A 13187-nucleotide genomic window follows, 5' to 3' on the forward strand; every position below is an offset into this window, starting at 1 on the left:
AATGATATGGCAGGTTGAGTTGAGTGTGAAGGAATAAGTTTCTTCCTTCCCAACCTTACCAGATGTGGGGGCAGCTACCAGTCCTGCCATAGCTCACATTCACAATTGAAGAAAAACCTAAAGACATAAGGGTAGTCTGCAACCGAGGGTTAGATAGGAATCAGACAATTTAACAAAAGAGATGTGAACAAGGCATTTTTTTTTACAACACTGTAATTATAAAGTTGAAGGCACATCCTTGGCAGAAGTATGATCAATGACATGCTTAGAGAAAACAAACTATCTTGACTGCGGATGAACATTGCACAATGTTGCCCACTGCTATTTTGGGTACCAAACAATCAATGTCTTAATATTTCACTAAATATTTTCTATCTAAAAAGATAAGGTTGAGACACCTGGTTTTTAGCTACAAGAGGCATTTCTTATTCATGCCATTAATAAAGATATTTTGATTTAAAGACAAGAATTCATGCTTTGGCTGGGTGCTGGTGGCTCATGCCTGTAATCCTAGCTACTCCAGACGAGGCAAAAAAGTTCATGAGACTCTTCTCTCCAGTTAACCAGCAAAAAGCCCAAGTGGAGCTGTAGCTCAAGTGGTGCAGCATCAGCCTTGAGGAAAAAAAAAATTAGAGTGCCTTGGCCTCAGTTCAAGCCCCAGTACTGGCACACACACATTTAAAAAAAAAATCATGCTTTGTGCTTTATCTTATTTCGCAGACCACAGAGAGGGACTTTAATTTGGCATGAATCTATATTTTCATATTTGGTAAAGAAATAAGTTTTAAAATATATAGAAAAAAGGATTAATACCAAGAATATCTTTTTTATATTTTAATAACCAGTAACCAGATGTCTCACCCAAAGAAAGTAACAAAATAGAGTAAAATAAATATTAAGAAAAATTATTCTAAAGTAATGGAAAAAAATCCTTTCTTATACATTTTTGATTTTAAGCTGTGTCCAGAAAAGATATGCACACCTCATTCATGGTATTATTTTCAGCACTCTGTATTTTGAATAAAGAATATTTTTTTAAAAAATTAAAGCACAATATAAAACTATTTGTTCACAAGGCATCAAATTTAACTTCCTAAAATGCTCATCCTAAACTAGGAAAATAACATTTCTATTTCCATGACTGACAGCCATACTTTTTTTTTGCCAGTCCTGGGGCTTGAACTCAGGGCCTGGGCACCGTCCCTGAGCTTCTTTTGCTCAAGGCTAGCACTCTACCACTGGAGCCACAGTGCCACTTCTGGGTTTTTCTGTTTATGTGGTACTGAGGAAGCAAACCCAGAGCTTCATGGATGCTAGGCAAGCACTCTACCACTAAGCCACTTTCACAGCCCCATACTTTCCTTAGACTATACACTAAGTGCTTTAATGGCATTGCAATCTTTGAAATTCAAAAGGCCTCTTTGGATATTTAAGTGAAAAGTGCCTCATGGCTGGGTCTGCACCAGCCCTGGATATCTAAGTCCTTCTTATCTCCAGACAGAGGGCAGGGGTGCTGCGAAGTCAGAGGAGGGATGAAAATTCAAATCATTTTAAAAGATGCAAACCATCTTCCATATACATCTATTTTCTTTCTATATGGTAATGTGGGTGTATGTGTGTACAAATACGCATATGTATGAGTATATGAATAAACACACATAGATGTGTATTGATAAAACTTGTTCTTACTAGTAACTAGTTCCTTAAAACTAACTGAAAGCTGTAAATACAGCTTCTCTGTGAAGCTAATGAGAGTTCAAGATTACAAGAGGCTGTGGTAGAAAATTCAAGTATGGCTATTCAATAAAGTAGGCCTCTAAGTATTTTTTTTCCTTACTGCTTAGTTTTTTGGTATACTGGGTTTGAACTCAGGGCCTCTGGCTAGCTAGATAAGCATTCTACCACTGGAACTACAACCCCACCTGGACTTTTTCTAAACAGCAGTTTTCTGTTCTTGTAAGAAATAAGATGTTCTTCGATTATTCCCAAGACTATAAGCTGCTACTTTTACTGTCCTATGATATGTATATAGAGCCAAGAGGAAAGGAGGAGGATGCAAGAAGGGAAAAGGAATAAAGTAGGAAAGAAGAGCGCGGCTTCTTTCCTCAATGGCTCCAGAGTGAGAAAAAAAAATCTATTAACATTTGGGATAGTACTTGCTTTTTTTTTTCCTAGAACAAAAAGGAGTTGTGTTGTGATGGGCTATTGGAATTCGGTTAACAACCAAACATTAAAACTCCATCTGCAAGTATGGAAGATGGCATAGGCACTGCTCTAAAAAAGAGCCTAAACATATATGCTCATTCGTGCGTTATTAAAATAGGTTTGCCTTTCTAGATTAATAGCACCTTCATCAAAAAGTTTCAGTTCTCTCCTTAAGACAGCTAAGACAAATCAAACCCTTTCCAAATCTGAAGAGACAGCATGGAATGTTGTAAATGTGGGGTACTTGTATAAAGAGAAATGGGGTACAAAAGGAAGAGTCCCATTCCTCCCAGCTGATTCTAGACTCTTCCCTGGAAAAATCTTTTTTATATTTAGTACTAATCTCAAAAAAAAACCATAAATCTATAAATTCTATGTTATGTATAGTGCTAGTAACTTAATGTATAGCAATGGAAAGAAAATGTTAGGAATTTTCTCAGGACCCTCCTCATTTACATGGTCTGCATATGAACTCCTTTGGCTTAACAAGGAAATGCAACTAGTCATTGAAGTACTATCTCCATCCACTGTACTGGCTTCCTAGCACTCACGGGGAAATTTCTAAATCCATAATGGCAACTGGAAGTCACAAGTCCTTAAATTTGCCAACCTTACAAACTAGGCAAGTGCAAATGTTTTTTAACAAGAAAGAATCTATTATTTGCCTATAAGGTATCAAAATATGTGAAAATTCTAATTTTTGTGTTACAATTTACTGGGCTTTGTTTTTGGTAAAAAGCAACTTTTTGTTTATTATTTTAAAATGTCATTTTGACAAGTAATCTACTAAATCATATATACTAACTAGGTGATTATATTCTATCTAAAAAGATTAAAATTTAGTGAATTCAGGTTCATTTTATATAACCTGTATATGTTAAAGATAGTAGTGTTAATTTTTAAAAGTCTTTTTGAGTGAAAGAGGCTTAAAGTGTTAACTTTCTGGAGTGAAACCGATGGACAGACAACACTAAAAATAACTTAGATTTGAACTCAGCAGGAGTGAAGCAAAAGCTAGCGCAAAGGTAGGGAAGATTAGAGGAACACTGATAAATCTTTACAACAATGAAATATGGGAGGCAAGGAACCCTTCAGATCCTTAAAATCTTTGGAGCTGCAAAAATGTTAAAAAAAAAAAAAAAGGAAAAGATACTGGACACATGGTCAGTTTTGAGGGGTTCTGTTTATATGTTCTTTTGAGGCAGGGTGTTGCTCTATAGCCTAGGCTAGCCTCAAACTCATGATCTTTCTGCCTCAGTCTCTGGAGTGATTACTGTCAGTTATTTTTTTTTTTTTTTTTTTTTTGGTCGGTAGTGGGACTTGAACTCTGGGCCTGGGCGCTGTCCCTCAGCTCTTCAGCTCAAGGCGAGCGCTCTACCACTTGAGCTACAGCGCCACTTCCGGTTTTCTTGTGGTTTATTGGAGATAGGAGTCTCACAGTCTCTCCTGCCCGGGCTGGATTTGAACCGCGATCCTCAGATCTCAGCCTCCTGAGTAGCTAGGATTACAGGCGTGAGCCACCAGCACCCGGCTGTCAGTTATTTTTAATCAATGAAAAAAAAAACATCTAACTTGGCTCACTTGAAGGAAGATAACAAAAGACAACATCTTAAGAAACTGCAAGATCAAGGACACAGGAAGAATAAAATAGAAAGAAACCCTACAATAAATAAGGCACATCTACTTTCTATCAGTTTTAACTATTTCCCTTCTAAAACTATATGTTTTCAACAGTGCTTTCAAAGGCATTGCTCCAGTGGGCAGGGATACAGGCTCAAGAATATCCCTAAGGTTTATTCTTTCAAATCTTCAGATTTCAAAAAACCCGGTCTCTGGGCTTTTTATTTTATTTTGGTCAAGAAGAAAAAAGAATCTATTACCTTAGCAGCCACTGGACAATCTCTAATGGAAGATCTTGTTTTCAATTCACTGCTCTACCCTTAGTCTGTCATTAGTGAAAACAAAACATGCTGGTCACTCATTTTGATAAAGCTAGGTTCAGAACTTGTGTCCTGATGGTGATATTTCCCCACCATGTAACAATTGCAATCAAAATTGATTCTGTTATAGAAGAGCCAGAAACCAACATAAAGTCTTTCCATAAGAGTTTGAAAATCCAAGATGATGTGCTGAATGTCAGTGCATAACAATTTCAACAGCAGCCTCCTTGGCGCTTTCTATAATGTGGTGTCGTCATCTTCCCTGAAGTCCCCCACCAGAAGGGAGTGCTTGTCTGCTTCACTCGTCCCCACGCTGTTTAGGGAACGTTTATCAGACAGTAGTGAGTTTATGGAGGCTCTGCTGTAATTAACAATCCGGTCCAGTAAACCCAGTTTAGGAGAATTTCTTGAGGTGTCATCTATCCCAACGTGAATGCTGATTTCCGAAGGGCTCTTCTGTCCTAATTGGCTCCGGGCAGGCAGTACATAGTTCTCATAAGTTGGTTTCCGGTATCTGGGCACATGTAAAAGGACACTAGTTTAAACAAAGCAAATGTGAAACATATGCTTGCTATATGTACAAATGAAAAAGATTTGTCTGGGATGAAATGAAGAAAGGTGGTCACTATGAGGGAAATAGCTTGAAATGTATTGTGTGGAGTTGCAATGATCTGAAATCCTACTTCTCAGTCAGACACCAATGGCTCAAGTCTGTAATCCTAGCTCCTCAGGAGGCTGAAATCTGAGGATTAGGGTTGAAAGCCAGCCCAGGCAGAAAAGTCCATGAGATTCTTATCTCCAATTAACCACCAGAAAACTGGTGGCACTGTGACTCAAAGTGGTAGAGCACCAGCCTTGAGCAAAAAAACTCAGACAGTGCCCAGGCTCATACTCCAAACCCCATGACCACCACTACCACCACTAACAAAAAAGCACACAACAGAAATCCTACTTCTCAGCCAGGTGCCGGTGGCTCACTCCTATAATCCTAGCTACTCAGGAGGCTGAGATCTGAGGATCATGGTTCAAAGCCAGCCCAGGCAAGAAAGTCCGTGAGACTCTTATCTCCAATAAACCACCAGAAAACCAGAAGTGGCACTATGGCTCAAGTGGTGGAACACTCACCTTGAGCTGAAGAGCTGAGGGACAGTGCCCAGGCCCAGAGTTCAAGCCCCATGACCAACCGAAAAAAAAAAAAAGAAGGAAAGAAAGAAAAAGAAATCCTACTTCTCAGAGCCAGAGGAAAAGATGCTGCTCACTTACTGTTGTGGTGACTATGCATAAACTATATGAGAGGACAACCACATAGCTCAATTGTTGTCAGGAGCTAACAATCGCTCATATTAATAATTGTTTGGGCTTACTGTTTTATACCAGTCCTAGGGACTGAACTCAGGGCCTAGGGGCTGAACCTGAGCCTCTTTTGCTGAAGGCTTGGGCTCTACCATTTGAACCACACCTGCACTTCTTTCTTTTTGGTGGTTAATTGGAATTAAGAGTCTTATATACTTTCCTGCCCAGGCTGTCTTCAAACCATGATTCTCAGATATCAACCTCCTGAACAGCTAGGATTAAATTGTGAGCCACTAATTCCCAATATGGACTTATTATTAATCAAAACAAAAATAAAATATACCAAGTCCAATTGTGGATGAATAAAGCATATAAAAGCTGAGCCTGATGGCACAGGCCTATAATCTCAGCACTTGGGAAGCTGAGGCAGAATTGAGTTTGAGGCCAGCCTGGGGTACACAGTGCAATCCTGTCTCCAAAAAATTAGCAACATGAGCAAATCATCATACTTACAGTTTGAGGAAGAGAGAAGAAAGAACCACAGAAACAGATGATGCGGCCATTGCCGCAGATCCCATCCAGGGTTGCAAAACCAAACCAATGGGCATAAAAACTCCTAGGAAACAAGCTTGGATTAGCTAGAGTAAGCAGTATTAAAGAATGATCGGTGTCTTTCTAATGTAAACAAATAATTTCTTCAGTATTTTATTCTCTTGGTTGAGATGTGTGTTGCTGCCAATTTTTCCACTAATAAAGTACATAAACATTCTGGCATCTCTCTAAACCTACATTTTTAGAATTTCTCTAGGGTGTATGCTAGGGGTGAAACTGCCAAATCACAATAATGTGATTACATGTTCAGTGCACATGTAATCCCTCAGTTCCCAAAAAGCAACCAGAGTAATTCACAATTCTACCAACAGTATACAGGAGTTCATGTTCTACAAACTCATCCACACATGGTTTTGGCATTTTAATATTTGTTCATATAATGGAGATGAAATATAGGCTTCTTGTACTTTTTCCTTTCTTTTTTTTTTTTATAGTTTAGGAGATTGAACTCGGTGCTGTGTTCTGAGCTTGCTTGCTTGTGGCTCGTACTCAACCACTTGAGCCATGTATCTAACCCAGTTTTTTGCTAGTTAATTAGAAATGAAGTCTCTCAGACTTTTCTGCCTTGGCTGGCTTTAAATCATGATCTTCCAGGTTTCAGACTCTTAAGTAGTGAAGAGCATAGACATAAGCCACCCGTGCCTAGCTGGTAATTCTTGTACGTTGAATTTTATAAGTTCATCTGGACATTTCTATTTTTCTACAATAATCATATATTACTTGTATAATTTCTTTAAAAGTCACTTGTTCAGCTGAGTATGGTTTGTACTCAGGAGGCTCAGGAGTACTGAGAGTTGAAGGCCAGGCTAGGTACACAGCAAGTTCAAAGGGAAGTCTGGATTACACAGCATGAATTCAAGGCCAGACTGGAGTACATAGGGAGACTGTCTCAAAAAACAAAAACAATAAAATTTAAAAAAAATCACGTGGTGGCTGGGCACTGGTGGGTGATGACTGTATTCCTAGCTACTCAGGCTGAGATCCAAGGATCGTGTTTTGAAGTCAGCCTGGAAAGTAAAGGTTGTGAGACTCTTATTTCCAATTAACTATTCAGAAAAAGCCAGAACTGGTGCTGTGGCACAAGTGGTAGAGTACTATCCTTGAGCACAAAGAAGCTCAGGGATAGCACCTTGGGCCTGAGTTCAAGCCGCAGTACTCATACAAAAACAACAGACAATAACAACCAAAAAATCACTTGGTCCACCAATGAGTCTTACTAGATTTAGACTGGGTTTTTTTTGCTCTTTTTCCTCTTAGTATTTATGTTTATCTTTATTAACAGTTTTGTAACTATTTTCATGTCATTTTGTGTGTTTTTGTGGCCCTCAAGCCAGAGAAAATAAGATGAAATTGGTAACTATTTCTCTGGTTATTAATCTTTTGCTCAGTGTCTAAATTCAAGGGACTCTCAGATACTTAATAAACAATTCTAAGTATTATAAATAAATATAAATATTTATAAATTATAAATATAAATAACTATTATTTATTGTCCATATTCCTTTATATAATGCCTCTTATTTTCCCTTCAGCCTAAAAGAATACCTGTTGATTATGACAGATATTAAGAGAGAACAGAAAATACTTTGTGTGCTATAGTCACAAGTACATAGCAAGATACAAGCTAACACAGCAAAGAAGACTGGAAGAAATATATAACACTAACAATGATTGTGTTTGGATACTGAAGTTAAAGGTAACTTTTGTTCAGCAAAATGTGAACTAGTAAGTAAATATACACATACATGTATGTATATGGAGAAACAAAGCAATGTAGCAAAATACCGACTAAAGAAGAAAGGCCTATCAGAATACTTACACATTCTTAGGCTGTAATGAGGCACTGCTGAAAATGAAAATGATTGGTTTTACCATTACTTCTCACCATATCAGCATGCTCTACACAAAACTAAAACTAAAAGTTTACACAAAACTCAAATGAAAATGAACACTTCCAATATGATTTGCTTCTCATGACTTCAGTGAACAAAACAATAAGGGTTATGAGTCACATACCAGCAGCTATGGGAATTCCAATCAGATTATAAATTAGAGCAAAGACAAAATTTATCCGAATTCTCTTGACAGTCTTTCTTGATAAGTCAATACTCGCCACAACATCCAGAAGATCATTCTGAGAACAGAAATATTTGTGGTATTAATGACTCCACCTTTATAGGAACCTTGAGAACTTTTGTGTACTTTAGGGGAATATGTGAACTCACTGAAATCTCAGATATTGCTGAAACATTGATCAATCTTGAAGACAAATTCTCAGAAATTTTCCTCAGCATTCTGAAAACACTTTTAGGGTTGTTGGCTGGTACAAGGATTAAATCTGATTAACATAACCTCAGCAAATACTTGTCCCAGATGTTTATATTATAAATACATTCCTAACTCTTATTCTTCACATGGTTAGCCTGGGATTTCTTTTTTTGTCAGTCATGGTACTTGAACTCAGAGCCTGAGCACTGTCCCTGAGCATTTTCACTCAAGGCTAGTGCTCTACCACTTTGAGCCACAGCACCACTTTTGGTTTTCTGGAGGTTAATTGGGCACAAGGGTCTCATGGACTTTTCTGCCTGAGCTGGCTTTGAACCGTGATCCTCAGATCTCAGCCTCCTGAGTAACTAAGATTATAAGCATGAGCCACCAGTGCCCAGCAAGCATGGGATTCTTATTTGTACTGCTGAATTGAAGTCCTAAGACTTTTTCATACACAACATCTCTTCTTTGTAGCTAGAAACATGTGAATTAGAGTAGAATCAGTTACAAAGCTGTCACTGACTACAGTGGGCAGTCTCATACTCCTCAGAGGTAAGGCTGTAAGACTTACCCTTATCAAAACCACATCAGCTGCTTCGATGGCTACATCTGTGCCTGTGCCAATGGCAATTCCAACATTTGCCATGGCCAGAGCTGGGGAGTCATTAATTCCATCTCCAACCATTGCTACCCGCTTGCCTTCCTCTTGAAGTTGCTTCACCTTAGCCACTTTGTGGGAAGGCAGAACTTCAGCAAACACCTTGGTAATCCCAACCTAGATGAAGAAAGCAAGCTTAATTCAAGAAATAAGACTGGGCACCTGAAACACAACTGAACAGTAACAAGCCATCCTTTTTTATATTCTTTTCTCCTTCCTTCCTTCCTTCCCTCCTTCCTTCCTTCCTTCCTTTCCTTCCTTCCTTTCTTCCTTCCTTCTTCCTCTGCTTCTTTTTCTCCCTCCCTCCATCCTTCCTTCCTTTCCTATCTCTGTCCCTCCTTCCCTTCCTCCCTACCTCTCTTCCTTCCCTTTTTTTGTGCTAGTACTGGGGCTTGAACTCAGGGCCTGACTGCTATCCCTGAGCCTTTTCTGCTCAAGGCTAGCCCTCTCCACTTAAGCCACAGCTCCACTTTGGGCTTTTTGGAGATCAAAGTTTCATGGACTTCCCTGGCTAGCTTTGAACCATGATTCTCAGATCTCAGCCTCCTGAGTTACTAGGATTACAGGCATGAGCCATCAGCGCCCAGATGAGCTATCATTTCTTAATCTACTACGTGACTACATTTTAAGAGACTAACAAAATCCAGTGATAATGTGGAAGAATGAGCTTTTTGTACACTGTGGCTGAGTGTGAAAATTGACACTGTATTTTTGGAGGACATTTAGTAGCATTTGGTCTAGCAATTCTACTTTTAACTATTTTAGACAGTTTTTCATGTACAAGAATGAAGATATTAATTATTGCCTACCTGCAACCACAAAAATGTCAAAAACACCTAAATGTCTCACTGGAAAATGAAAATGGTCCAACAAATTATGATACACCCATACCATAAAATTCCATCCAGCAGTGTAGAAAGAAAGAAATAACCTTATAGGTAAACAAAGCTGGGGAATATTGTTACATTAAAAAAAAAACAAGATACTAGCAGAGTGTCAGTGGCATGCACCTCCTGTACTCTTAGCTTCTCAGAAGGCTGAAATATAAGGATAAGGGTTTGAAGCCAGCTTGGGCTGGAAAGTCTATGTGACTCTTATCTGTAATTAATCACCAAGAAGCCAAAAGTAGAACTGTGTCTTATATGGTAAAGCAGTAGCCATGAGCAAAAAAGCTCATAAACAGTGCCCATATTCTGACTTGACGCCCCAATATCAGCATAAAAATAAAAAATAAAGCTACTGAATAAGCTGTACAAAATTATCCATTTGAAGTTGAAAATACTAAGAATGAAACATTTGTATATGAACACATACACACACATATGAAAAAGTGAGTTTTTTGATTTTGCAGGTCCTGGGGCCTGAACTCTGGGCTTGGGTGCTGTCCTAGCTTCTTTGTGCTCAAGGCTAATGGTCTACCACTTGAGCCACAGTACCACTTCCAGATTTTTTGAGTAGTTTATTAGATAAGAGTCTCACAGACTTTCCTGTCTAGGCTGGCTTCAAACTGCAGTCCTCAGCTGGGAAGGTGGCTCAGTGGTAGAGCACTTGCCTTGCATGCCTGAGGCCCTGGGTTCGATTCCTCAGCACCACATAAGCAAAAAGAAAAAAGCCGGAAGTGATGCTGTGGCTCAAGTGGTAGAGCACTAGCCTTGAGCTAAAGAGCTGAGGGACAGTGCCCAAGCCCAGAGTTCAGGACCCACGACCGGACCCCCCCCCCAAAAAAAAGAAATGGAAACTGCAGTCCTCAGATCTCAGCATCCTAAGTAGCTAGGATTATAGGTGTGAGCCAAAGGTTCCTGGTTCCATCTGTGTTTTTATATAAAAATGTATTCATAAAGATTCCTTGTGCATCCAGGTATTAGTGGCTCACACCTGTAATCCTACCTACTCAGTAGGCTGAGATATGATAATCATGTTCAAAGCCAGCCAGGGCAGAAAAGTCTGTGAGACTTATCTCTAATAAACTACTCAGAAAAAGCTGGAAATAGTGCTGTTGCTCAAGTGGTAGAGCAGTAGCCTTGAGCACAAAGAGGCTGAGGGACAGTGCCCAGGCCCTGAGTTCAAGTCCCAGGACAAGCAAAAAAAGATTCCTTGTGCAATTTACTAGAAGGGAGAAGGCATTCTAAAGTTAAAAAAAAAAAGACTGAAAAATATTAGCAACAAGGCAAATGTGCAGTGAGCAGAAATGTGGTATGTTGTAGGAAAATGGGCCTATGGCAGGGATCAAGATGAACTAAAGAGGAACCTGCTTGGAGTTTTTTCTGTGATGGTGAGCACCCAGCTTGGACTGGTGAAGAATACAAGCAACATTTCAAAGGACGTAGCAACAGACATCAGTGTATAGGATCATGCAAGCATCCCACAAACTAAGCAAATACCTTTTTTACTTATACCAGTAACACCCAAATCCTAAAGTCCTCCCAGCACAGTATGCTAATTCTTCTTTAAGGAAACAGGTATAACTATTTAGTGGTAATGAAAACAATATTATCTATTGTGAATTACTTAGCATCTAAATGCAAAAAATAAAATATACATGAAGAATTAGAGGTTAGGCAGGCACTGGTGGTTCACACCTGTAATCCTATCTACTCAGGAGGCTGAGACATAAGGATCACGGTTCAAAGCCAGCCCAGGCAGGAAGGTCCATAAAACTCTTATAAAAAGTCTGTATGACTCCAATAAACTAAGAAAAAGCTAGAAGTGGTGCTGTGGCTCAAGTGGTAGAGTTCTAGCCTTGAGAACAAACAGGCTCAATCAAGGTCAACACCCAGGCCCTGAGTGAAAGCCCCAAGACTGGCAAAAAAAAAAAAAAAAAGAATTAGAAGTTACCACATGCCCACCTCTCACCCCAACAAGAAATAAGTATCATTTACCTGAGAAGCAATTGATCTAGCAGTTTTGCTGTTGTCTCCAGTCATCAAAACTACTTCTAAGCCCATAGACTTCAGAATATGGACAGCCAATTCTGCCTCGGGCTTCACTGTGTCAGCGATGGCGATTAAGCCACATAGTTCATCTAATGAAGGAACAGCAAAAGAGAAGAAGGCTTGAATATGGTGAAAGCAGAACAATACAGTAGATAACAAAAAAATCGGTTCAGGGCTTGAGCCTGACAAGTTTTGCACAAATTTCCATATTTGGTTATGAAAATTCTACCAGGTAACTGGTGAAAGCATTACTAACTAATAAGAAAGACCCTACTGGATGCTAGTAGCTCACATCTGTAATCATTGCTACTCAGGAGACTGAGATAAGCCGGCTGGGCAATAAAGCCTAGAGACTCTTATCTTCAATTAACTACCAAGAAAAGCTAGTAGTGGAAGTGTAGCTGAAATGGTAGAACACTATTCTGGAGGACAAAAGATCAGGGATAGTGCCAAGGCCCACAGTTCAAGCCCCAAGACTGGCACAAAAATAAGTGCGCACAAGAGCAAAAGGCTGGGGGGAGACACCTTACTAAATATCTAAAGACTTCTTTTCTTAGATAGGCATTTGCCAATAGCCACAATACTTCTAGATAATTTGTTTAATTTGGGGGGGGGGGGCGGGGTCTGGTCGTGGGGCCTGAACTCTGGGCCTGGGCGCTGTCCCTCAGCTCTTCAGCTCAAGGCTAGCACTCTACCACTTGAGCCACAGTGCCACTTCCAGCTTTTTTTTCTGCTTATGTGGTGCTGAGGAATCGAACCCAGGGCCTCAGGCATGCAAGGCAAGCGCTCTACCACTGAGCCACCTTCCCAGCCCCACTTCTAGATAATTTAAATGCAAATTTAACAAGAAAACTAATACTTTTTTCTTTTGAAGGTAAAGAAGAATGAATGGAGATAAAACTGACATTTTATATAGGGAAAATTTATTGAAAGGTATTTACTTTATTTCAACAAACAAAAATAAAATATTGTCTATATTTCTTACTGACTTCAAAAGGCCACAGAAAATATTGTCTTCATACTTCACAAGGATTATAAATGAATTAAGCTCACAACTAGATATCTACCTTAAGAAATAACTTAACAAACGAAAGCTCATAAGACATCAAGTATGTTTATTGTAGTATTATATAATACTATAATATTACAAATTCCCCACATATTCAACAACAGTGGAATATGTAAGTATGGTAAGTGATACAGTATTAAAATAAAATTAAAGGACTTGGTAGAGCACTTGCCTAGGTCCTGGGTCCAAACCCAACACTGTGAAAATTA

At 39.1% G+C, this 13187-nt stretch overlaps 1 protein-coding gene across 1 annotated transcript in view; it reads right to left on the reverse strand.

Moving 5' to 3' along the window:
* Nucleotides 1-217: 217 nt before the first annotated feature.
* The window catches only part of Atp7a (ATPase copper transporting alpha), a 130462-nt gene continuing 117492 nt past the window's right edge, over nucleotides 218-13187 (reverse strand). The window contains exons 19-23 of the mRNA XM_070040151.1: nucleotides 11856-11998; nucleotides 8890-9093; nucleotides 8067-8184; nucleotides 5952-6054; nucleotides 218-4659 (exon numbers count right to left, since the gene is read on the reverse strand). Coding sequence (XP_069896252.1) covers nucleotides 4383-4659; nucleotides 5952-6054; nucleotides 8067-8184; nucleotides 8890-9093; nucleotides 11856-11998 — 845 coding nt within the window. The 3' untranslated portion in view covers nucleotides 218-4382. The remainder of the gene's footprint in view (nucleotides 4660-5951; nucleotides 6055-8066; nucleotides 8185-8889; nucleotides 9094-11855; nucleotides 11999-13187) is intronic.

The sequence above is a fragment of the Dipodomys merriami genome, unplaced genomic scaffold, assembly GCF_024711535.1.
Source record: "Dipodomys merriami isolate MVZ:Mamm:240054 unplaced genomic scaffold, mDipMer1.0.p SCAF_3, whole genome shotgun sequence".
In the NCBI taxonomy this organism is placed as follows: domain Eukaryota; kingdom Metazoa; phylum Chordata; class Mammalia; order Rodentia; family Heteromyidae; genus Dipodomys; species Dipodomys merriami.